At 49.7% G+C, this 26,542-nt stretch overlaps 1 protein-coding gene across 50 annotated transcripts; it reads left to right on the top strand.

Annotated features, from left to right (window-relative positions):
• Window positions 1–7,735: 7,735 nt before the first annotated feature.
• Window positions 7,736–9,994, top strand: LOC119433099 (serine-aspartate repeat-containing protein I-like). 50 transcript variants are annotated; one of them, XM_049658726.1, is made up of 5 exons: window positions 7,736–7,921; window positions 8,729–8,746; window positions 9,247–9,319; window positions 9,446–9,523; window positions 9,641–9,994. In XM_049658726.1, exons 1-5 carry the CDS (start codon window positions 7,882–7,884, stop codon window positions 9,852–9,854), a joined length of 423 nt encoding a protein of 140 aa, XP_049514683.1. In that variant the 5' UTR covers window positions 7,736–7,881; the 3' UTR covers window positions 9,855–9,994. The 50 variants fall into 50 exon arrangements, with proteins under 50 accessions (XP_049514683.1, XP_049514688.1, XP_049514673.1 ...); XM_049658731.1 differs by having other exon boundaries at window positions 7,737–7,921; window positions 9,247–9,397; window positions 9,776–9,994; XM_049658716.1 differs by having other exon boundaries at window positions 7,737–7,921; window positions 9,602–9,993.
• The last annotated feature ends 16,548 nt before the right edge of the window (window positions 9,995–26,542 follow it).

Genomic DNA, 26,542 nt, shown 5'->3' with positions numbered 1-26,542 from the left:
GTTCCTCTTGGCAGGCTCCTTGAAACCGAAACTGGCCCCAAAAAGAGCGTCTGTGTCGTCGCTAATGTGTGTCGAATAGATGTTGAATCTTACGTGACACGGCCGCGACGGTAAGCGCCAAGACCAACATGGTTCAGCTCAGAGGACGATGGCGGGCCACATCCGATGACAGCGCTGCCTGCGTGCGCTGCGGGCCTTAACAGATTTCACTTCACGCACTCCGTATATCGGCCGCAGATTCGACGCCTTTGAGCAAAACTGGATCGCTACCCGGCCAGCTGCCGGACTCCTTGACCCGCGCAGACATTCGCTTCGCATAGACTGCCTCGCGTCTCATTGATTTGTGCGTTAAATACGTTGAAAAGACCGCGGCACCGGCTTCGCGTGCACACCTGTTCGCGGTCTCCTGTGCGTTTTTGAATAAACTTCAAGGCATGATTGGCAGCGTCTGAACGTGAGAGAAGGCCTCGCGTGTGCGGCAGCCGTTTAGTGATGGAAAAAAACGAAATTAAGTGTCCATAAACGCAGACGTGTTTTACCTCTGCATCAAGTGCGTGCGCCGGTTTGTATACTTATGGGTCCGTTATTAAACTATACTTCTGGCTATAGTGAGCGCCGGAGCTCAGTTCAAGCTTCCAGAATGCGACATGCCAGAACGATTCCCATTCATTAGAGGTAGCAGAAATGCGCGGTATTGAAAATGGGTGATAACCGATGAAGATTGACGAGGCAGATACGGTGGACTACATATGAGAGACGTCACAGCAGGGCTGGATAAATTTAGATTGTGTGAAACATATGCGCGCCGAAATCTCATCGGTAGATGGGCGTTCCACAGTTGCAGCCTATAATGTAAGGATGTCTCAGCTTCATTCGCAGCGTGTGAGTAACCGGAGCATGTGTTGTCAAAGAAAAACAAATATTGTCGTTCCCTATGTACAAAAAAAAGAAAATGTTGCAGTGGCTTAGCTCGGCTATGCCAGGATATACGTAGCGTTAGCAAAGGTTCAGCTGATTATTCTTAGCTTTCCTGGTTGTCTAGATTGTCAAGGATTAGCTTGATTGTCATGCTTACTGCTGCTCCAATGACACACACAAACGCCAGTCAGAAGCGCAGCGGCTCCAGCGCAGTGTCAGACGGCGACTGCAAAGCGAGCGCGCGCCGGCGCCAGTGCGTCTACCACGGCTACGACGTCACTCCTCTGGAATGCGCAGATCGGCGGCGGTGAGTCGCGCGCGGCGGAGTGCGCGAGAGGTGCCGGCTCTGGTGGCTCCGGTGCGCAAGCCGTGTGGCATCACTGATCCTTGCGCATGCGCAGCGCGGCTCTTGATGTGCCGCGCGAAACGGGCTTGGCTAGGCCAGTGTAGCTAACGCTACAAAAGACAATTAAGCAATGTCCCCGCGGTAGCTTTCAATCTTGTTTTAGCAGAGGTAGGCTAAAAAGCATATACTGGGTATGAAATGATTTGTAAGTTAACCCGTTTCCTGGAGAACCATTTTCATGAATATCACGGGAGTGATACTGTTATCTTGCACCAACGTCGCGAGAGCGACGTTGGTGCAAGATAACAATTATAGCGCAGGCGTTCAGACACTACGGTGATCGCAGAAACGGCAGAAATTTGTATAATGATGTTGGGAATGTCACAACGCCGCAACAACAGATATGAGAAACCAAGTCCGGTTGCTACCATGAATTGCGTTTGGCATGTTTTGGAGGTGGTTATTTCTAGCACTATGTTGTGCTATGTGTTATGAGTGGCGCTCCCCTTACAATCGTGCACCGTGCCTGGGAGGAGGAGGAAAAAAATCATTTATTGAAAAAAAAAGTTGTCGCAGTTTCACCCGAAAGGCGAAGCATCAATTGCGATAGCAACTTAGTAGAGAGCTATACGGAGTAAGGATAGTAGTTTTATCCGCTGTACAAACTTGGACATGCAGCAGCACCGGCAACACACAGCACTGTTGTCGACGCCGTCGGCGTTTTGCCCGCGTTCGCACAAAATGCGTGCGGCGTTGGTGACTGTTGCCGGAGCCTCTGATATAAATAGGCACTTGGTGCCGCAGCTAAACGTCGCCTCCCTTCCCTGCCCCCCCCCCCCCCCCCCCACGGCCTTTCGTGCGTCAGAAGAAGGCGCGTTTGCTCTACTTATATGGTGATTGTAAAGGAGGAAAGAGACGCCTACTTCTGCAGCCCTTAAGGCAGCACGGCACAGAACGCGCGTTCGTTCTCCGCCGTGCGTTCACTCCCCGGTAAGTGGTTCTTGAGGGAAAGGGAAAGGTTGGCGCTATCTTCTGCAGCCCTTCACTCCCCGTGAAAGCACGCGTCCCTCGCGCCCTTTCACTCGCACATACAGCGTTCGGCGGCGCGCGGCGACGATTTCATCTCCATTGACGTCATACGGAACCTCACGGCGACGGCAACGGCGACGGCGACGCCGACGGCAGAAATCTGCTTTGGAGTGTCCATATAATTGCTATCGCAATAAAAAAAAATTAACAACCAGCTTGTGCGAAGGGGCTTCAGCCCAGGGCTCCTGCAGCTCTTGCTGATTTCCGGGCTCGCGGCACTAGCTGTTGCTGGTCCCGAGGGTCCGAGCTATAGTCGATGCGGCCTCTCACTGCTCGGATGTGGAGTTTGGTGGTAGACCACCGTCAGTTACATCATCGCCCCTTAAAGTGGCAGACCGTGCGTCGAATGAGTCCCTGAACAAGACTTTGCGACGTAGTGAACGCGGTTTAATTAATTAGAATCATGTACCCGGAACCTCAAAGAAGTGGAGCGTAATGCCAACGCTCAAACCGCCACTGAATTTTACTGCTGCACGTGTTAGCGGCCCACGAAAACGGTTACACACTCGCAAGAAATCGCACGCTAAGTTCCCAAAGAATGCTAAACGCTCTAAAATTTTGGCAGTTTCGCCCGATGGGTGAAGCATTGACAGCGATAAAAAAAAAAAAGGTTTAGCGTTGCGCTTGGAATCCACGGACGGTGTTCGAACCACACGCGTGTGCGACATGTTGGCGCGACGCACTGTGCAAGACAACTGCTGCGTAAAAGAAACAGCGCCGCGGCAGACAACGCTGGCGTGATGAGGAGCGTCGCCAGGTGCCGTTGCATGCGTCGCACGTCGAGGTTGCATGTACACACAATAGCTAAGCAGGAACGCGAACGGCGTCCGCACAACGCTCGTGCGATAAGCGCAAGGCATAACACTGCCCTTGCTCCGCCATGTTAGGCCTAACGTTAAGTGACAGGAAGAGAGTGGTGTGGATCAGAGAGCAAACGGGGATAGCCGATATTCTAGTTAACATTAAGATGACGAACTGGAGCTGGGCAGGCCATGTAATGCGTCGGACGGGTAACCGGTGGACCATATTAATTAGGATTACAGAATGAAGGGAAGCGCAGTCGAGGATGACAGAAATTAAACTAGGTGGGGCGATGAAGTTAGGAAATTTGCAGGCGCAAGGTTGGAATCGGCTAGCGCATGACAGGGGTAATTGGAGATCGCATGGAGAGGCCTTCGTCCTGCAGTGGGCGTGAATATATACGGGCTCATGATGATGATAGTGACCTAAGTTTGCGAGGTTATTTGAAGAGCGGCGAAGGCCCATGCATTGTCGCACACTCATTGACCCAAGTTTGTCGAAAGGTTGGATTCTAACACTACTCCCTCAACGCAGCAACTCGGGGGTTCCCAAGCTTTCTGGCCTTGGGGAACCCCATCTACCTAACCATACTGCTCGTAGATCGTGCGATAACCTTACGCAACAAATTTAGCCTACTGTCTCCACCTCCATTTTTTTTGAAGTAATTATTTGTCCTGCCTGCTTACAAGTGTTAGCCCTTCGAGGTGTTATCCCTCATGCCAGTGGCGCACCGACAGGAGGGGGGGTTCGGGTGTTGTAACTCCCCCCACGCGTCCAGCCCACCAGTCCGACGTGTACCTTCAGTGCTCTATTCACATTGTCATTACAATTCAGGAGGCGGCTGGAGGTCGAATTTTCCTGGTTAACACAAACACCCTATCACTGTCTTGTATTTATTCATTCACTCTTCAATAATTACTTTGAGTAAAACGCCGAAGAAATGAACATCGCCATCATCCTTGGTGTCATTATATTATTATAATTATTAGGCATTTTACTTACTGTTGCATTCATTTGGCTAAAGCAAGGAAATTGTATATTATGCGAAGTGCTTGCTCCCCCCCCCCCCCCCCCCCGGCAAAGATCCTGGATGTGCTACTGCCTCACGCCCCCAAGTTAGACACTAAAGGATGAATGCTAAGCTGTGAACTTTGCATATCCGAGCGCACCACGGCCACGCTTATCGTGAGAGAATGGTTAGTTCACAAAAAAAAAAAAACGAAAAAAAAAAAAACGCGAAAGCGTAAGACAGGTCGCTATGCTATATACCTAGCAGTTCCCGCCTCAGATCGACTTGATGTCATGCACTTCCTATACGTTCTAATATCGGTAAATTAGGAATAAATTATTGTCCAAATGAACCAGATATCAGCGCTGCAGCGATTTTGAAAACTTCCTGCGCCTTAATGACCACCATATGTGGAAAGAAAAAAATTTGCCGCGTATCTGCGCGTTTCGCTGCAAATGTCGTCGAAAGACGATAGTCTTCTGCCGGCCGTACTACATGAGTGCTGGTCTGATCCGCGGCCACCCGTGATGCTGTTCTCGTACCATTTCCGTCCTGGCATGAAGGTTTGTTTGAACAGATTTCATTTTACCGCATTATTTCATCAAGCGGCCATTTATGTTTTGCCCTGCCTCAGACAGCGCTTCCTTTATGTCTAATCGGCCGCATCTGGCTGGCATTGATAAAATTGAGGAGGCGCTGCGTGAGACATGGACGCCATCTGGCAATACATCGAAAAACATGAGCTTGTGCAGAGGGTTTCCTTCCTTCATGGCAGAGGGCGCTCGTCGGCGCGCAGTCGGGGAACGTCGTTCGTCGACGTGCATAGCATGGCATTTTCAGCGCAGCTTAAGAAACTAGGGTCTTTAGAGTTACGTATCTATGTATTTTCTATTAAAGGAACACACCTCCTAATACTTACCTAGTGATGTTGCGCCTCAGATATGCGTAATATTTACTTTGTGATCGATAACGTTCACAAGTATGAACAGCCGTACCAGTTTAAGTAGTGTGGGCGGTAAGCAAGTGGTCCAACTTTGGCCGAGTGGCTGAATCGGGTGACAGACAGACAAACAGACAGACAGACAGACCAAATTTTCAGCGTTTAAGTTCCCCAAGAAAGACTATCGTCTTTAATATGCTTTAAAAGTAGTGACCTAACACCGCTGACGAATCGGCGGAGAAATCGAAAAGGGGAATATTTGACCTTCATTTTATGCACAAGCTGTAAGCTGTTTTCGAACTAATGGAAAATTGAAAGAAAAAAGAGGTTTTAACCCTGTAATGCTTAAACACTGGTTAGTTGGTTGTGATTCATGATTACATATGCTGCGCGACTGGACGAGGACAGATGAGAGGGACACACACGCAGCTCTACTGTCAACTACGGAGTTTATTTAAGCAAATAAACTATATATATATATATATATATATATATATATATATATATATATATACAGGGTGTTTCAGCGAACACTTTCAAAAATTCTTAAAGGTTGCCTGTGGCAGATAGTACAATTCTAGTTCATGAGCTGGTCTACTCGAAGAGGCAGACATTACTTGCACAAGAAATTGAAATGCATAATTGAATAATTAACAGAAATTCACTAATTAAAATTTTACCTAATTACTTGATGGCCCATATTGCATTTTACAAATTGTAGCCGTGGAGTTCGCAAGGCGGATCCACTTGGAACGAATTCTCGAAATGACACCAGTTTCGAGATATTAATTCCCGAACTTTGCGGAGAAATGCATTGGCGTTCCAGTTTGGTTCTTAACAAAACGTCGCTTTATGCATTGAAGCACAAAATTAACTGGAACGCCAATGCATTTCTCCGCAAAGTTCGGGAATTAATATCTCGAAACTGGTGTCATCCTCAGAATTAATTCTAAGTGGATCCGCCTTGCGAACTCCACGGCTACAATTTGTAAATTGCAATATGGGCCATCAAGTAATTAGGTAAAAACCTAATTAGAAAATCTTTGTTAATTAGTGGATTAGGCATTTCAACTTTTTGCGCAAGTCCGCCTCTTCGAGTAGACCAGCTCATTAACTAGAATTGGGCTATCTGCCACAGGCAACCTTAAATAAATTTTGAAAGTGTTCGCTGAAACACCCTGTATATATATATATATATATATATATATATATATATATATATATATATATATATATATATTGGTCAAACAGAAAGAAATACAAGAATATCGTCACACAGAGGTATACATCGAAGAACCGTGTTCTTATACCTGCTGAATACGCTGTAGACACGTGTTGTACGGTTCATCGATATACACGTTTTTATGATGATATTGTTTTTGTTTCCATTTCACCGACACGTATATATATTGTTTAATAGAATCAGTAGTTGAAAGTAGAGCGCTGTATGTGTGTCATTTTCTTTCTCTACCCTCGTTCAATCGCGCGGCATTTTTAATCATGAAGTTATCACCTGTATTTTCTGGCCACGGAGATTGCACCTGCATGTACAAAATATCAATGAAAAAATATTTGAGTTGAAACTTAAATAATGTAGTACTTAATTAGTAATTGGCTTGTTGAACTATAGCCGCAGCTGAAACGTCACTCCGGTATATCAAAATCGAAACTACATGGACTTTGCGTTAAGTTTACTGCGCTTAAATCAGAATTTCGAGACATCAAACTCGGCGTATAGCATGTATGACACGTTGAGCATTGCAGGGTTAAAGAATGCGTTATGTTGGTCTAAACTCGTCTACTTCGGCACTTCGTCGTTCTCTGAGCCAACTTTTCAACGCGTGCACGCACACCTTGCAACGGTACGTACCTGTATTGCAGTCCCAGCGGACGTGTCTTCTCTGTTCCGACACACCTCGCGCAAGCCGTGGGGAGAGAAGGCAGACCGCGGACACGTCATTCGTCCGTGAGCCGCCGGCATAACTGTCCGAGGAGTGGGGCTGCAGCTCTTCGACGGCTCTCGCCGTTATTTACGATCGCGCAGCTGCACAAAGTCCGTGATGTCCGCGGTGCGCCGAGAGCTGCCCTTACTCTCTCGCCCGAACCCTAGAGCCGCGCCCTCCTCTCCACCCCGGCAGTTCATCTGCGCTCGTGGTAATATCGCGCGTCCTTCTCGCTCAAATCAGTACCCTCACCTTTCTCTGAGGTTGCCTCCGTGGCCGCTTCTTTCTCCCCCGCTACTCTCCGCTACTGTTATGGCGCGATCATATATTTCACAAGCAGGCCCGCTTGCCTCCGGGAAACGACATGGTCATCAACCGCTACCGTTTGCAGCCAGGTTCAGCTGGTCACGGAAGGAGCAACGTCTGAGACAGGTGTCTGTTCGGAAAGGAGGACAAGACGTGAGAGTGAAACTAAAGACAAGAAAACTAATACCTGGATAAGCAATAACAGAAGAGGAAAAAAAAAACAAAAAAAAACAAGGGGCTGAGGAACGCCCTGTCCATGACCAGGGTCCAGGTACGTTCCCATCGCGTACATGTGTGTATGGCCGTAAATCTCTCTAATGACGGCATCGTGATTGCGGCGCGCGTCGAAACGGCCTCGGGACGCTCCTACAGCCCAAGCACGGATTCCGAGTGCTCTGAGGTACATGGAGTCATGGGCCACTTATAAGAGATCCGGAAAGGCTGACCGACTCTGTTCGTGACCCTACCGTTTTAGTTCTGTCTTGTCCCATCGGTTTGCTTCGAGCTAACGAACCGCAGAGCAACCGTCATGGCCAAGCTAACCCTCTTCCTCGCCTTCGGTCTGGTCGGTAGGTGTCATTCTTTTTTTCTGCACACGTCGCGTCATGAACTCTAAAAAAGCACCTATAGAAAAACAACGTGCACCGGTAGCCACTGGACGTAGCACGGATTCTTGCATTTAGTTGTTGAATGGCAAGTTGCGCATTGTTTTATACGTGATCGAATCACGTGTCTCAATAGTTCACATTTGTAGTTGGTTCAAGAGGATGCTACTCTTTGTCAGTACCTAATTGCTATAGAGAATGAAATGAAGGAATATTTTGTAACAGCACGGAAGGATATATGCTTTTTCCTGAAATTGCAGTCGCCGTGATCTGGAACATGCGAGTGGACCCGATTGCTGCATGCAAGGCTTGGTGCTAATAAATAATGGATGTAGCTTTTTTGGTGTTACAAGCAGTCGAGCCAAATAATCTCGAGTTCTGACAAACATCTAGGGACCTTTCGTTTCCTATCGAAAAAACAAACAAAAACATTTGTCCGCTACGAAGCCAGAATTCATACGTGATTCTTGGATGAGAAAATTACGGCATTAGCTTTTTTTTTCATACCGTTCCCGTTCTGCTGCTAGCTAAACTTGCTAGCATTGCACGCTTATTGTGTTTCTTTTTTTATTTGCTCGTGACATCGTTTCAGAGTGATGGGTTAGAGCTGTGGAACGATTTCTCGGGGCCATTGAGCTGGCGAATGAACGGGTCACAACATACCGCTTAGCTGAGATTCTGTTTCAAGTGTGACATTATTTTGCTGCTCGCGCAACCTTCAACAATAACGCTTAAATTGTGTCTCACTTGACTTTCATATTTCTTTTGCAGTCACGCTGGGACTTATCGGTGAGTCTGGTCGTCTTGTCAGTCGTAATAAATTATACGTCCTTCACTAGCAGGAAGTACATGTGTGCCTCGATCGGTTGTAGAAAACCAGCAAACTGGATACTGCATGCAGCGGGCATACAGTGTATATACAATGTACACCTACGCAGTCTTTCCCAACGCTTACCAAGTTCCTTTACTCGATTCGGATTGCCGTTTTTCGATGTTTCCTTAAAAATGTCAACGCTTATTCGACCGCTACACACTTTTTCAATGCCGTGTGCATCGCACCACGTCAAACAAAGCCATTAATTGGTATTCAGAGAATATGTTTCGTGTGTCTATCTTGTCCCCTGTCGTTGGCGTTTATCGACGCGTTGAACTCGTATAACAAATATCCTGACTGTGTACTTTCTCGAAGTTGCTGATTCTAAGAAAGCACGCTTCAAATTTGCGCAGTGTACACTTTCAGAAGAATGGTTGAGCTGCTGATCCTGTTTGTTTTCTCTCTTATTCGACAGTGACTGAGACTGAGGCCTGGTCGCTCTTCGCCCGGAACGAGCAAGCCAGCGCTGAGAACGCCAACGCTGACAGGTCAGAAGAAGCCAACGCTGCGAACGCCAACGCTGACAGGTCAGAAGAAGCCAACGCAGAGAACGCCAACGCTGACAGGTCAGAAGACGCCAGCGCTGACAGGTCAGAAGACGCCAACGCTGACAGGTCAGAAGAAGCCAACGCTGAGAACGCCAACGCTGACAGGTCAGAAGAAGCCAACGCTGAGAACGCCAACGCTGACAGGTCGGAAGAAGCCAACGCTGAGAACGCCAACGCTGACAGGTCGGAAGAAGCCAACGCTGAGAACGCCAACGCTGACAGGTCAGAAGAAGCCAACGCAGAGAACGCCAACGCTGACAGGTCAGAAGACGCCAACGCTGACAGGTCAGAAGACGCCAACGCTGACAGGTCAGAAGACGCCAATGCTGACAGGTCAGAAGACGCCAACGCTGACAGGTCAGAAGAAGCCAACGCTGAGAACGCCAACGCTGACAGGTCAGAAGAAGCCAACGCTGAGAACGCCAACGCTGACAGGTCAGAAGAAGCCAACGCTGAGAGTGCTAACGCCGAATGAGCGCCTCGCCCAAAGTCTAGCCACAAAAAGAAGACTACGCCAGCACGTCTTTCACTCCAAATTAGCTCATCTTAAAGTACAAGAACCATGGGGGGCAGATAATAAAACTTGTTTCTTTGAACGTGTTCAGTGTTATCAAATTCGTTATCTTAATTGTCGTCTCGGATTGGCTCACGGGACAACTCTACCAACGTTTATGTTGGTTGCTACGGCCAGTGATGTTCCGTACCTTGCAGAAGAATTTTCATACCTTTGCACAGAAATTCCCTATTTGCGACACTTTTCCCTACATTGTTCTAAAAATATCCCCGTAAAATTCCCTGAATTTGTATATACCTAAAAAAAATTCAGGCCTCTTGGTCCCCTTTCTTCTCTTTCATATATATATATATATATATATATATATAAAATCAAAAACATTACACAGTTTATTCAACATCTCGGCCGGACAGCAACATGAGAACTCAATTTCTCATTTGGCACTTTCTTTTGTCGCTTCCCGACATACCTTCCGCGTAGACAGAGCTCTAGCATCAACTACCACTGGCAGCTCTCCGCTTTTTAACAATTCTCTGCAGGTCAACTTATCGAATATTGACGCAACAAACTGCAGTTCACGTTTTGTACCCAACAGCACTCCAGCTTTTTAACAATAAAGACTATTAGAACTTGAAGCTGACCGACTCCAAGTTTGGTCCGTGCACTGATAAGTATGTGCGGTGGTTTGTCAAAGTGATGGCTTCGCAAAAATTTCATCGATCTTAAAATTGCCTGCAATATCGCGAAGATTCCCTTCTCCCCTTTCATCCAAAATTGTGGCCGGAAATTCCCCGAAAAAGCGAACATTCCCTGCACGGAACATAACTGGCTACGGCCTCTCTGACTCAAAACGCCAACATGGCGGTATTAGTAGTACCAACGCCTCCTATAATATATATAGGAGGCGTTGGTAGTACACATGGCAGTACAGAATGGCAACGCTGGGTTCTATTCTGGACGAATTCCACCATATCGAATTTTCCATCTGGTCAGCTCTGATGGTCCCGGAGGGCTTCTACGGCCTCTGTTATAGGCTCAAAATGCCGCCATTACAGAATTTGACAATATAGAGGAATTCGACAGTGTCCAGAACAGCACCCCTGGCCAAAGTTATTCAAACCATTGTTCGATCGTAGCCGTTGGGGCTATTTCGATCGGAAATCGACAAATTCCGCTATGTTGTCCAATTCTGTAATTGTAGCATTTTGAGCATATCACAGAGGTCGTAGCAGCCCTCTGAACCAATTAAAGCTGACCAAGGGTGCTTGCTATTCCGGACATTGTAGAATTCCACCGTATTCTCGAATTCTCCATATTGTCGGCTCTGATTGGCCCAGAGAGCTAGTACGGCGTTTCTGAGTGGCTCAAAATGCCGCCATTGCAGAATGCGACGATATGGCGGCATTCCACGACGTCAGAATAGCACCACGTGTCCATATAGCACTCCGGTGGTGCTGTTTTGGACACATATGCCGCCATCTTGTCAGCCCTGATTGGCCCGCCGCAGGGTTGCTACGCGGCCTCTCTGGTTGGATCAGAAAGCGTGGCGGTATATTTAACAGTATCCACACTGTCACACCAGGTATGCTTAGAATAGTACCCCGGATGTACCCCCAGGTCCGGAAGCACTCCAGGCATGCGCTCCACCAGTTGGCGACAAAATAAGACGCATCTCTACCTATCGCATGCACGAAATGGCAGAACAGCACGAATACTACGAAGAGTTAAATTATGTACAATACGTTTGTCAGGCCACTTATGCAGCTTATTCACATACACACAAAAAAGACTGCATGCATTTATTTAAATCGTGTACGGCGTAGCAAACCGTGCGATGAAAAAAAAAAATTACGCAAGTGTTACTCGTTTGTAAAACGTGAAGGCGAAAGCCTGTCGCCGCACCGACTGGTAGTTTTTTTTTTTTTCTTTTTTTTTTTTTCCAAGGTGCGCGCGCACTAACCCACTGCGCGGGAGCAAGGGCGAGCTCAGAGGCCGGGGTTCTCGAGTTTCGGGACACTCTCACTACTTTCAACGAAATCACTAAGCACTATCACCTGGGTAGGAGGACTTATCCTCCCCCTCATAGCAAACTGGCTAGACCTCTGCCGTCCACTTTACACATGCTTCAGACTAAGTCATATCCCAACCTGGCCCTTTTTCATTCGATCACTCCAGAGGCTTTTAGCTCTACTTGCCCCGACTGTGCGGCTGTTAGCAATCTAGAACACATGCTCTGGCGATGCCCCTCGTTACAGGGACCCAATCGCATCACGGAAGAAGAATGGAACTCTGCCATACAGAGCTCGGAACTTTCACGCCAAACTTGGGCTGTCCAGAGAGCCCACGATGCGGCGGTTAGGCTCGGCCTACCCGTCCCCACGTGGGAGCGGCCCGCAGCTCTGCCCTAGGGCAGGGCTTCTCAGGACCTTGTGAATAAAGTTCTTTGTCTGTCTGTCTGTCAACGTTACTTAAAAGTCATTGTGCGATGAGGCATATAAGGCGAACCTGGGGCAGGAATGGATCCAGGGTAGCCTACGGGGGAAGGCAGTTCCCAGGGCCACCCCTCTGGATTTGCCACTGATCCGGGGTGCTGTCAAATACCGCCATATTGTGAAATTCTGCAACGATGGCATTTTCAGCTAATCAGAGAGGCTGCAGCTGCCCTGTGGGCCAGTCATAACTGACAAGATGGCGAATTCGACAGTATGGCAGAATTTGAAGATGCGCAGAATAGCAACCCCGGCTGAAAAAAAAAAAGTGCGGACTGCAAGCCCTGTGATTGCACGCATGTATGCATGCTTGCATACATACATACATACATACATACATACATACATACATACATACATACATACATACATACATACATACATACACACACACACACACATACATACATACATACATACATACATACATACATACATACATACATACATACATACATACCCCGGGCCACGCCCTTTACTCACCTGACCTCGCTCCGTGCGGTTTTTTTTCCTCGAATGAAGAAGAACACAAAATGACTGCGATGTCACGACGTAGAAGAGGCGAAGGAAAAAAAAAAAAACGAGAGAATAGTATGGATTGCTCCTGGCGTCGTCTGCTAGTCATCAGTGTGCGTGTACGGCGACGACTTCTCGCCATTGCTGTTCCGTTTTCATGGCGCACTCATAATGATTTGTCGGCCCTTTTTTGACAATGAACTGCGGGATTTGGCCTTCAGCTACGGGGCCTGCGCTGTTATATATAGTGTACTTGTCTGTTGGCGCGTGCTGCGTGTTCGGTCGCCCACGCCGTTTGCCACAGACATTCCGATTTTGTTGCTGCCCAGCGCGTTAAGCATATCGCGAAATAGGTTTGATGCCATTCTTAAGAAACTTGCTGGTCACTGCGCTACGTTAATGCATGCACTGCTTTAGTGGCATTGCAGCAAAATGTGATCTGGAACGTCTGGTAGAAGGGCGGACAAAATTAGCGAGCAAAACAAGATTTCGTAGTCTTGTGCTGCAGTACTGACCTTCGCGTAATTTTTAATTAAAATGGACTACTAGCTTCAACCGTGACACAGCTAGCCCCTGCGTGTTAATCGACTCAGCGTAACCCTTTGCTTCTTTGCTCTTACCGGTGGTAACGTGCACATTGCCCTGGCTAGATTCGTCCAGCGAAGATAATTAGTGCTATCGCGTAACAAAAACAGGCGACAACCTTTTCTTCGATCACCGTTTCAAATATATTTTGCTCTGCAGGCGGTTCATACCTATTCAAAACTAAACGAAGAAAATTGACAAGTTTAGATTAGCTGGGAACTATATATATATACCGAATAAGTTGCTGGAGCGCTAAACATACAAAGAGAAAAAGGGAAGGAGGGGGGGGGGGGGTTATAAAGGCAAAATTTCTGCAAGCTTTTCTGCGCGTTTTCTTAACATAACATTGTTATTGTTACGCTGATAAAATAATGTTTTCCGAATGGTTTCCGGTAGTCGGAAAGTGCGTTGAACAGAAATAGTATTATGCAAACCCAAACATTTTTTTTCTACATTAGAAAGTGGTAATGAAATTTATTTGCAAAATATAGTGCAAAGCATGGTTGACAATTGGGAACTAACATTCCACGTAAACCCACTATCCCACTAATGTTCAAGGTAAATTAACCGCTTCTCAGTAAAATAACGAGACTAAATTTGTTGTCAGAAAGAATTTTACGTTTACAACACCAAGTTACTGGAATTACGAGCGAAATGTGAAATTCGCATTCAACTACAATGACGATTTGTCAACGCAAAAATTTTGCGCATGAGCCCTGCGATCGTGCCAAAGCTGCGATCGTGTAATTTCCAAAGCTGCGTAGACTCGCATTTACTGGCTCGGCGCGAAGTTTTATGACTTAGTCACGAGATCGTATCCCCCCTCCGCGAGAGATGGGGGTCATATGAAAAGCTAAAATATATGCAAAAAATAAAACTGAGATTTTACGTGCCATTGGAGGAACCACCCTACGATTATCAGACACGTAGTGTAGGAGTCCGAATTAATTTTAACCACCTTGGGTTCTTTACCGTGCACCTAAATCTAAGTATACACGAGCATGTTTGCAATTCACCCCCCATTCAAATGCGCCCGCCACGCAAGAGGTCGAACCAGCAACCTCGAACTAAGCAGCGCTATGCCAGAGCCACTGGGCGATCACATAGTTATATGGAAGATACATTTAATATGCCAGGTTTGTTGTCATCATAATGCTGGAAATAATAAAACTAACACTGGGAAAAAATACAGATGGTAATTGGAGAGCGCCCTGCTACGTGAGCACGCAGTCAGAGCGCGAGAAAACGCATAAAAATGAAGCTATTCTAGCCGGAGCGCAGCAGACGACAAAGGCGAGTCCCCCCTCTAACGTCACGGTGATGATGATGATGATGATGATTTATTGGCATCCCCTTTGAAACGGGGCGGGGACAAATAGTCACCTAGCCTGCTTGATTTAATCAGGTATACTATATATGTTCTTTATCTAGCACTTTTTATACATCTCATTATTCTTTTTCTTTTTCAAAAATTTACCTTTTACCGCTACCTATGATTTTAAGAGATCAGGTCGTATCCATCTTTTCCCTGCTTTTTTTTTTTTTCACCAGTACTCTAATCGTCTCTTGCTTATCTCTACGGCTGATCTGTTGATGTTTCTTTCCACTTTAAACCCAAGCGCTACTGGGAGTTGCACTTCACCTACGGTTCTCTCTGGTTGGATCCCGACGCATTCCATTAGGATGTGCTGAGTGGTATCTGGGGAGTTTAGGCGAAAGCATGCTTTCGTAACAACGTAACTAGTTCTACTCTAACGTAACTGTCGAATAGTTTGTGGTGCGCACTCGCTGATTTGGAAAGAACGCCATGGGCGTCGAGACGAGCGGACGTCTCCGCATCGGCTCCGCCTTCTGATATGCTTTTTGCCGGTCTACTGTGTGAAATCTTCCCTAATTTTGTCACCAACGTTTTCGCTACGTCTAGGGGAACACCCGGATACCAGTTTTGGCCCGGGCCACCCAGAGTTTTTTTCCTTTTTCGACCAACGTTTCGCCTCGCTCGCTAGGCCTCAAGTGTGCTGAACACGACTACGTACCCCTGCGCCGGCGCGTCCCGCCGCGGCGCCGCTATCATGCCTGAGGCCATGGTGGAGGGAGAACTAATCACTCAAGAGGAAGCCAGCGCGCCTGGCTGGATCGAAGCAATTCGACGTCGAGCAACATCTTCAACTACTACCACCGGCAAGCCAGCCGGCGCCCGCATTGGCGCCCTGCGAACCGGAGCTGCGACGAGGGTTGCAGCCGCCAGCCGGCTCCCCCCGCTGCCAACGGATCATCACCGTGTCATCGTCCGCCCCGGAGGTGGACTGGATGTGCGTAAGTGCAACAAGCTTAAGTTCTTACAAGCTCTACTATTCGCTGCACGACTCCCGCCAACGGCGGCAGAGGAAGATATCGTTTGCACTAACGACACACAGAATATCTTTGTGATCAGCACGTCGAGCTTACAAACGGCCGAAGCGTACGCTAAAGTACGACAAATTGTTCTCATGGAGCGAGCGCATCCAGTATCCGCTTACGTAGTCGCCTCTGGCACCACCAGCCGAGGCGTAGTCCGAGGGGTCGACGCTGACCTTCCAGACTCAGAGCTACAACGCCTGTTCGTCTCATCACACAACCCCACGTTAATGGGGGTACGACGAATCAAGGATACAACCACCATCATCCTTCTCTTCGACGGACACAAAGTCCCCAACTATGTGCGCTGCGGCATGCTTCTGCTGCGTTGCACGCTCTACAAGCGACAGATCGACACCTGCCGCAACTGTGGCCGAGTCGGGCATCGACAAGACGTCTGCCCTACTCCATCTGAGAAAGTCTGTGAACACTGCGGTATCAAACCCACCGGACCCGACCATGTGTGCGTTACACCCAAGTGCGCGTTGTGCGGTGAGGCCCATATTACGGGCGACCGCACATGCCGAAATCGCTATCAAATCCCTTACGTCGTTCGACGTCGACGCCGCCGCAGACGCCGGCGCAACAACAACCAACAGACCCAAGGAGGCTCGGCCAAGCAACAGCCGACGCCCAAGCAACCAGCCCCGAGTCAACCGACGAAGCACCTGCCTACCACCACCAAGAGTCCGACTGCAACACCTACCTGGGCCGACCGAGTCGCCGGTAAAGGTGAGACTCGCGGTTCCGCGCGCACGGGTAACTTGCCACAGCATGAGAAAGATGAGATTCAAGAGCTCAAACGCGAGCTAGCGTTTCTGCGCAAAGAAAACGCAGAATTCAAAGCACTTATTCGAAACCTGCAGCAGCCGAGAGAAAGCGTTGTCGAGGCACCGACGCCCGTCGCTCCGGCCGTTGAACCCGCCCCCACTACCTCGTCGAACGCCAATCGCGCCGCGAAGCGTCGCGCGGCCGAGGACCCGGCCGACGAGCCCGTTACTATGTCTAACTTCATGGAGGCACTCGCCCGCCTCCGCGCAGACATTGCGGCAGACCGAGCTGCCGATATGACTCCACACACCCTCCAGCTCACCGAGCTCCACGCGCGGTTACAAATATTAGAAGGACAGCACGCGGCGGTTCGTGCGCCAACCCCTATGCAGTAATCATGGCTAACACAAGCAATCTTGTAATTTGGCAATGGAATTGCTTCAGCTTTCCCAAGCGGAAGGCAGCTTTGCAACAATTCATTCAATCTAGCGCCAATCGGCCTGCCGTAATTCTCTTACAAGAAACGCTAACCGCCGACCCCGTTTTGCGTGCCTATCGCACCGAAGCGGACCATCGAGTGGGAACGCGAGGGATAGCGACGCTCATCTCCAAGAAGTACGCATATGTTCGCCACGAGGTCCGCCCCGATCTCAAAGACGAACACATTATGATAGAGTTAATCCCAAATTCAAAGCTTAAACAGTCAGTTTTTATTCTTAACGTATATAGTACACCCAGAAACACGCAAACTACATTTCAGGTCCTCTTTCAGCGCGCGAGCAAAATTGCAGGGGACCACATGCTCATAATCGGGGGAGACTTCAATGCCACGCATCCAGACTTTGGGTACCGCGGCTCTTCCCGTAAGGGCACTGCCCTGGTATCACAAATGCACACACATAGACTCACGCTCCTAACAGATCCCACTTCAGCTACACGGGTAGGTAACTCGGTTACGCGCGATAGCACCCCGGACCTCACGATGGTTAGGCACGCGGGACAACCCACGTGGACTAACCTAGGTGAGAATCTGGGCAGTGATCATTACATTATACAGACGAACGTAAACGTCTCTACAAACAAAATCAGACAGTTTCGCATTACGGACTGGGATCGTTTTCGAGAGCTCAGGAAACGCGACGACACTCACTACAAAACCCTAGCAGAACTCCTCGCACGACTCAAAGAGGACGTTGCAAACTCGACTCAGGATGTTGAAACCGAACTGGAGGTCGAGCGAATGGATAGCCGGCTAGCTCACCTACTCGAAGCTAAAAAATCACTGCACGCGAAATGGCGCACGCAGAAGCTCAATCGTAACCTTCGTAAAAAGTTGTCGCAGTTTCACCCGAAAGGCGAAGCATCAATTGCGATAGCAACTTAGTAGAGAGCTATACGGAGTAAGGATAGTAGTTTTATCCGCTGTACAAACTTGGACATGCAGCAGCACCGGCAACACACAGCACTGTTGTCGACGCCGACGGCGTTTTGCCCCGCGTTCGCACAAAATGCGTGCGGCGTTGGTGACTGTTGCCGGAGCCTCTGATATAAATAGGCACTTGGTGCCGCAGCTAAACGTCGCCTCCCTTCCCTGCCCCCCCCCCCCCCCCCCCACGGCCTTTCGTGCGTCAGAAGAAGGCGCGTTTGCTCTACATATATGGTGATTGTAAAGGAGGAAAGAGACGCCTACTTCTGCAGCCCTTAAGGGAGCACGGCACAGAACGCGCGTTTGTTCTCCGCCGTGCGTTCACTCCCCGTGAAAGCGCGCGTCCTTCGCGCCCTTTCACTCGCACATACAGCGTTCGGCGGCGCGCGGCGACGATTTCATCTCCATTGACGTCATACGGAACCTCACGGCGACGGCAACGGCGACGCCGACGGCAGAAATCTGCTTTGGAGTGTCCATATAATTGCTATCGCAATAAAAGATAGCTGAACTCAATCGTCAAATCGAGGCACATTGCCGTAACCTAGAGCGTCAGCACTGGGACGAAGTGTGTAACTCGGTTGATGGTCAAATGAGAAACGGGGCCAAATGGAACCTGTTGAAACACTTACTAGGTGACAAACCGTCGACAGCATCCCAACAACTCACGATAGACAGACTAATCCACAAACTCAAAATCTCGGGTAAGACCGACACTCAAATCACCGACGAGCTAGCTGCGCGTTACCTATGTACCGAACCTAGCTCCCCATCCGATTACCCGCCTGCCCCGGACGCTACGGAGGAGGATCCACTAGGATCCCCCTTCACTTGCGCCGAGGTTAAGGCGGTCCTCTCCGAACTCAACTGCCGCTCGGCCCCGGGTCCCGACGGTATACAGAATAAGCTTCTTAAAAATTTCGCCGAGGAGGACATACAACTTCTCACCGAGCACATTAACAAAATCTGGGAGACAGGTAACGTCCCGCCTTCATGGCGCGAGGCAACCGTCATACTTATCCCCAAGCCGGGTAAACCCTTAGCGCTAGGCTCACTTCGTCCCATCTCGCTCACGTCCTGTGTGGGTAAGGTGGCCGAACACGTAATCCTCAAGCGAGTCACGAAATTCGTAGAGGAGCGTCAGATTCTACCGATCAACCAAATTGGCTTTCGCCCGTCCATGTCCACGCAGGACGTAATGCTGATGCTCAAATACGAGCTCATGGATAAGATCACCAGAGACACTAGAGCCATCCTAGCGCTCGACCTCGAGAAGGCGTTCGACCACGTAAACCACTCTCACATCCTCAACTCGATTCGCGAGGCAGGATTAGGTACTCGTTTCTACAACTACGTTAGCTCTTTCCTACGCGACAGGACAGCTACAATCCAACTCGGCTCGATGGGCTCGAAGCAGTTCAACCTGGGACCGAGGGGCACACCCCAAGGGGCCGTGATCTCTCCGTTCCTGTTCAACCTCTCCATGCGCGCTCTGTCGCGACAACTCTCACAGATCGACGGCATCAGCCACGCCTTCTACGCAGACGATATCACCGTTTGGAGTACGAGCGGCAGTGACGGCCATATCGAGGAGCGACTGCAAGAAGCGGTCAACATGGTACAAACGTTCTTACGGCAGGCCGGTCTCTCGCTATCGGCAGAGAAATCAGAATTACTGCTCTACCGCCCGAAATACAAGGCGCGCAGAGACGCATACGCGGAAATCAGCGTCCTGACGACGGACGGTACACCGATCCCCACGGTGGACCAAGTTCGCATTCTAGGCATGGTCATTCAAGCCAACGGCCATAACGACGCCAGTATCACTCACATTTCTAAGAAGGCCGAAGCAATGGCTAAATTAATTAACAGAGTAGCTAACAAGCGCGGGGGACTGTCTGAGGAGAATCTCCGCAGACTATTCCACGCGTTCCTCATGAGCCACATCAACTATGTGGCTCCCGCCCACCTGTGGCAAAAAGGAGATGTACGCCGTCTCGACGTGATCATCCGCCGGTGCGTTAAACAGGTGCTCGGGTTACCGGGCAGCACCCGCACGACCAAGCTCAACGAGCTAGGCATTCATAACACATTCAAAGAAATAGTAGAAGCTCAAAAAGTCTCTCAAATTGTAAGGCTGTCTTCCACTGAAGCTGGGCGACGGTTACTAGCACACCTCGGGCTCCAATCTCCCGTAACCCAAGAAAGCCCGCGACAGCTCCCCGAAGAGCTGCGCGCAAAATTTACGGTATTACCGATACCCCGTAACATGCATCCCACACATAACGTGGGAAGACGTCAGGCACGGGCGCGAGCCCTACTCAGTACCGCAGCCGCCATGGAGGATAACGTGGCCTTCGTAGACGCAGCGCAGTACGGATATACGGACCACTTTGTCTCGGTTGTAACAACAATCAAAGGCGAACACTTGTCGTCTATGACTTTATTAAATTCAAACGCTGATCGTGCCGAGCAGGTCGCTGTGGCACTAGCTCTCGCTGCCACCGACCGCACCGCCATTTACACAGATTCGCGCGCAACCGCACGGGCCTTCATGACGGGCTCGGTTTGTCGGGAAGCCGCGCGCGTTCTCTATGCTGCTAATTGGTCAGACAAAAAGCACATCATCTGGTTCCCGGCACACGTTGGCCGACACGTACACGGAACCATCCTTAACGCCAACGAGTTGGCTCATTCCCGGGCGCGAGGTCTCACATTCCGCGTCGGGGAGAACCACTCGGAGGCTGAGGACGTTACTAGGTACTTCAGAGACCCGTTGTTAACCTTTACTGAAATCTGCAAACATTACCAATTGGAGCGGCGGAAGTACCCACTCCCGCACCCAAACTTAAACAGAGCTCAGTCTATCACTCTACGTCTGTTACAGACGGAGGCGTATGCATCGCCTCTAAAATGTTCGAAATACATGGATGGCATAGAGCCGGGGTGCCCGCGCTGTGGCCACCCCAAATGTACCTTACAACACATGCTGTGGCAATAGCGAGTCTCCCTCTACGGAGGCGGACTGGAACTATCTTCTCACTAGCCAAGACAAAAGAGACCAGCTTAGGGCCATCCAGAGGGCCCGCGACATGGCCGTGGAGTTTAACCTCCCCGTCCCGTCGTGGGAGTGGCCCACCGGTGTCACCCCCTAATGGTGGTCGAGCGCCGCCTCCGGATAATAATAAAGTTCTTTGCCTGCCTGCCTGCAGTGGTATCTGGATCTTTACTGCAGCATACACATGCATCATCTAGTTCCGAATATTTGCTCCGGTATGTTTTGGTCCTTAGGCAACCGGCTCGAGCCTCAAATAGCAAGGCACTGCCGTTTGTGTTATCGTACAGATTTTCCCTTCTAATTTCTTTCTTCTCATTCTTGGAAATCTCCATCAATTGTCCTTTTCGTTTCCATTCTTTGCATCCAATTCACGGTCTCTATTTCTCTCAGTTTCTTTCTGATGACTCCTGGTTGTCTATTTATAATTACGATTATCCTGTACTTTGTTGCCAACTTCCTTGACCTCTTCCTCCATTCTGTGTCCACGCTTTTCATGTAGAGATAGATACTTGTGCACTTTAGCTGCCCATTTATTTTCATCCATGTTCCTGAGCCTTTCTTCAAAACTAACCCATGTCACCCTGCACTGCCTCATTTGTGGTATTACTGTGGGCTCCTGAAGCCAACCGGCCTACTGATCTTTGGTTAACTTCCAAACGCGACAAGATATCCGATGTTAAGCATAGAATGGCATTTGCGAATGTTATAGCGCTGGCACCATTACTCCTTTCCAGATTCCACGCACCACCTCATATTTATTGTGGCCCCACAGTGTTTCATTATTGCTGCACTCCGCTTCCCCTTTATTCTCAGATTATCTTGGTGGTTGCTTGAGTCATTCTTTTCTTCGTTTATGTGTACGCCGAGGTACTTATATTGCTTCACTATGGGTATTACTTGCTGTTGAATTGACACCACGAAGTTACTCATCTCTTCATTAAAGATCATAATTCCTGATTTCTCTGTGCTAAACTTAAGGCCTAGGTTTGTCGCTGCATTCCCACAGATATTCGCAAGCATCTGTAAATCTGTAAATCTTTTTTATTGTCCGCTAGTAGCACAATGTCATCTGCGTACATCAGTCCAGGGACCTTCTGTTGCATTACGTATGTAGGATAAACCAAAACCTAATTCGCTGTTTTCCAGTCGTCTTTCTATACCCTTAACGTAAAGCGTGAACAACAATGGTGACAGAGGGCATAATTGCTTCAATCCTTGGTGAATTCCCGCCATTTCATTACCTTTTCGACCTTGCCATACCACTTGTACTTGGTTGTCTCTATATATCTGCCTCAGCAGCTCCACGAAATCGTCATCTATGTCTTCGTGCTGAAGAATATCCCATAACAATTCCCTGTCTACGTTGTCATAAGCTCCTTTAATATTGTTACAGAGCGACGAAGAAGACGTTTGGTCATGACTTGAAGAAGACGACGCTCTGGACTTCGCGAGCTATGATCTTGTCAGCCGCTGCCATACTTGTAAATACAGTGTAAATATATTTCTTGCTTCTTTTCCCCGTAACATTTTTGGTGGAGTTTGCGGGCTCAAGGACAAGACGGATTTACGCAGCGGGCGCTCCTTGGCTGCATCTACCATGCCAGCTCAAGGCGAGGATGCTTCGGGCTCGTCGGCCCCCACGCCAACCGTCATTCTGGCACAACCGCGTGACCCCGGCTCCTTTTCCGGCACTGACAACACGGATGTTGAAGATTGGCTTCAACTTATTTATGAGCGGGTGAGCAAGAGCAACCACTGGAACCAGACCGCCATGCTGGCGAATTTGATATTCTATCTCGCGGGGACGGCACGCGTCTGGTTTCAGACCCATGAGGAAGAACTTACCACCTGGGACATTTGTAAACAGAAGCTCACGGATTTGTTTGGCAGGCCTGTTGGACGTCAGCGCGCCGCTCAAAAAGACCTCGCTTCGCGTGTCCAGACGTGCACCGAGTCCTACCTCACATACATTCAAGATGTGCTCGCTCTGTGCCGCAAGGTGGATCCGAGGATGTCCGAAGCTGATAAAGTGGCACATGTCATTAAGGGCATAGCAGATGATGCCTTTCACCTCCTTGTGTTTAAGGATTGTTCTACTGTACAAGCCATCCTTACCGAATGCCGGCGATTTGAAGAGGCCAAGAGCCGTCGCATTGCCCACCCATTTCCCCGCCTCCCCAACACGGCTGCTCCGTCCACCTGCGAAGACCTCCGCAGTCTGCCTACGCCCAATCGCTCTGATGACATCGTCCACATCATCCGGCGTGAAATCGAAGCCGCATCTCCTATGCCAACCCCAACCCTTGGCTCCGACAATTGCCCGGCCACCGTTTCCCTGATCCAGACCGTCGTACGCCAGGAATTGGCCAACGTTGGCTTGACCAACGTCTGCTCCATTAATCGGCCTGACTACGTTTCGTCCACCTCTGCCATGCGCCCTCGAAACGTGAATGCCCCTCCGCGGTATCGCAACCCGGCTGACTGGCGCACTCCGGACGACAGGCCAATATGCTTCACTTGTGGCCGTATCGGTCATATTTCACGTCACTGCCGCTCTTCATGGAATTCGACCCCTTGGCCATATCTCCCATCCGACCGTCCTCCTCGTGCTACTTCTCGCTTCCCACCGCACACGCAACCAGTAACTCCTGGCGACACTTCTCGGCCCACCCGTTCTAGCCGCTCTCCTTCGCCACATCGCCGCTTCTCCCGCTCGCCCCCATCGCGTCGGTCACCGTCCCCAAGCTCCTTCCGGCGCACGCTTTCGGAAAACTAACGGGTGCAGCACCTAGAGGTGATGCTGCTATACCGACCCGACGCCAAAATCCTCTTCTGACCCTGCCCACACATCGGAAGCTCATCAAAGTGAACGTGGATGGTGTACCTGTTACGGCTCTGATTGACACTGGCGCGCATGTGTCTGTGATGAGTGCTCAGCTTCGCCATCGTCTCAAGAAAGTCCTCACTCCTGCCCCGTCGCCTGTGCTCCGAGTCGCCGACGGGGGAACGCCGGCCGTTATTGGCATGTGTCCAGCTCGTGTGAGTGTCGCCGATCATCATACTTCTGTTTTATTCTATGTCCTCGAACACTGCCCTCACGACCTAATCCTGGGACTTGACTTTCTCTCAGCCCATTCCGCCTTGATAGACTGTTCTGCTGGTGTTGTGCAACTCGCTCTACCTGTTGCTATTGATCCCCTCGATAGTGCTCCGATCCGGCTATGTTCCACAGAGCATATTCGCCTTCCTCACCTTGCCGTTTCCTACATAGGTGTTTCACCCGTTCCGCCCGTTCCAGACGGTGACTACATCGTAACCCCTAATCCGGATGTCCTGCTCTCGCATAACGTCGCATTTCCTCACACCGTCATTACCATTACGGAGAACACGTCCTGTCTTCCGCTAGTGAACTTTGGACTTTGTGCACAAGTTCTCCCGCGCGGCATATCACTTGCGCAAATCACGCCGGCCCGAGACTACCACATTTCGAGTTTAACTGCTGACGGCTCCTCGTGTGCACCTCTTGCTGTGCCTCCTGCCCCTTCAGACTTGAATGCCCTAACGAAAATGATTGCGCCCGACCTTCCGCCCCAGTGTGCCAATGAACTACGTTGCCTCCTTGCCTCGTACTGGGACTTATTCGACCTTGGAGACCGTCCTCTCGGGCAAACATCTGTTGTCAAACATCGCATTAACACCGGGGATGCGAGTCCAATCCATCGGCGACCCTACCGCGTCTCTCCTACTGAGCGAGACATCATCCAACACGAAGTTGATAAGATGCTTTCTCGTAACATCATTGAACCTTCTTGCAGCCCATGGGCATCCCCTGTTGTACTAGTTAAGAAAAAGGACAACAGTTGGCGATTTTGCGTAGATTATCGGCACCTAAACAAGGTAACCAAGAAGGACGTCTATCCGCTACCACGCATTGACGATGCCCTGGATTGCCTCCATGGAGCACAATATTTTTCGTCCATAGACCTTCGCTCCGGGTACTGGCAAATTGCCGTCGATGACATGGACCGTGAGAAAACAGCTTTTATTACTCCCGACGGCCTTTATCAGTTCAAAGTGATGCCTTTCGGGTTATGTAATGCCCCGGCCACATTTGAACGAATGATGGACGCCCTCCTACACGGCTTCAAGTGGTCCATCTGCCTCTGTTACTTGGACGATGTGATCGTTTTTTCCCCGACTTTTGCGACGCACCTCGAACGCCTATCGACGGTCCTATCTGTTTTTCGTCGGGCGGGGCTACAACTCAATTCGTCCAAATGCCACTTCGGTCGTCGTGAAATTTCTGTGCTCGGACATCTCGTCGATTCCTCTGGTGTACGTCCTGATCAAGATAAAATCCGGGCAGTGAAAGAATTTCCCGTGCCAACGTGCTCCAAGGACGTTCGCAGCTTCTTGGGCCTCTGCTCCTACTTTCGTCGGTTTGTCCGCAATTTTGCGGACGTTGCACGCCCTCTTACTGAGCTCCTCAAGAAAGACGCTGCCTTCATTTGGGGCCGTGAGCAAGCTGCTGCTTTCACTGAGCTGATCCGGCTGCTTACTTCCCCTCCCATTCTCGCTCACTTTGATGCATCAGCTCCAACAGAAGTCCGTACTGATGCCAGCGGCCACGGTATTGGAGCTATCCTGGCCCAGAAACAACAAGGACAAGAACGTGTTATTGCTTACGCCAGCCGTCTTCTTTCCCCTGCTGAGCGCAAATATTCTATCACTGAGCGCGAGTGTCTGGCTCTCGTTTGGGCAGTGGGAAAATTCCGCCCCTATTTGTACGGCCGGCAATTCACAGTCATCACTGACCACCACGCTCTGTGTTGGCTTTCTTCCCTGAAAGATCCTTCTGGGCGCCTTGGCCGCTGGGCTCTGCGCCTTCAAGAATACAACTACTCCGTTGTATACAAGACCGGCCGGTTACACCAAGATGCGGACTGCTTGTCGCGCCATCCTGTCGACCCACCTGACGTTTCTATGGCCGAAATTCCTGTCACCGTTCTCTCTTTGAGTGCTTTTGACAATATCGGAGCGGAACAACGGCGGGACGACTTCTTAAAAGACCTTATTCACCGGCTGACTTCAACGACGCCCGATCCTTCCCTTCGAATGTTTGAACTCCACGATGGCATATTGTACCGTTGTAACATGCGCCCTGACGGCCCTGACCGACTCTTAGTTGTCCCTTCGCATCTGCGCCGGACTGTTCTCGCCCAGCTTCATGATGTGCCGACTTCCGGTCACCTTGGCGTGTCACGGACTTACGACCGCGTTCGTCGGCGCTTTTTTTGGCCTGGTCTTTACCGTGACGTCTGCCGTTACATCGCTGCGTGTGACCTTTGTCAACGACGGAAAAAGCCGACCACACTCCCTGCTGGCCGCCTTCAACCACTTGACGTGC

Source organism: Dermacentor silvarum, chromosome 11 (genome assembly GCF_013339745.2).
Source record: "Dermacentor silvarum isolate Dsil-2018 chromosome 11, BIME_Dsil_1.4, whole genome shotgun sequence".
NCBI lineage: Eukaryota > Metazoa > Arthropoda > Arachnida > Ixodida > Ixodidae > Dermacentor > Dermacentor silvarum.
The sequence above is the reverse complement of the archived record's forward strand: the minus strand, read 5'-3'. Positions and strand labels throughout refer to the sequence as shown.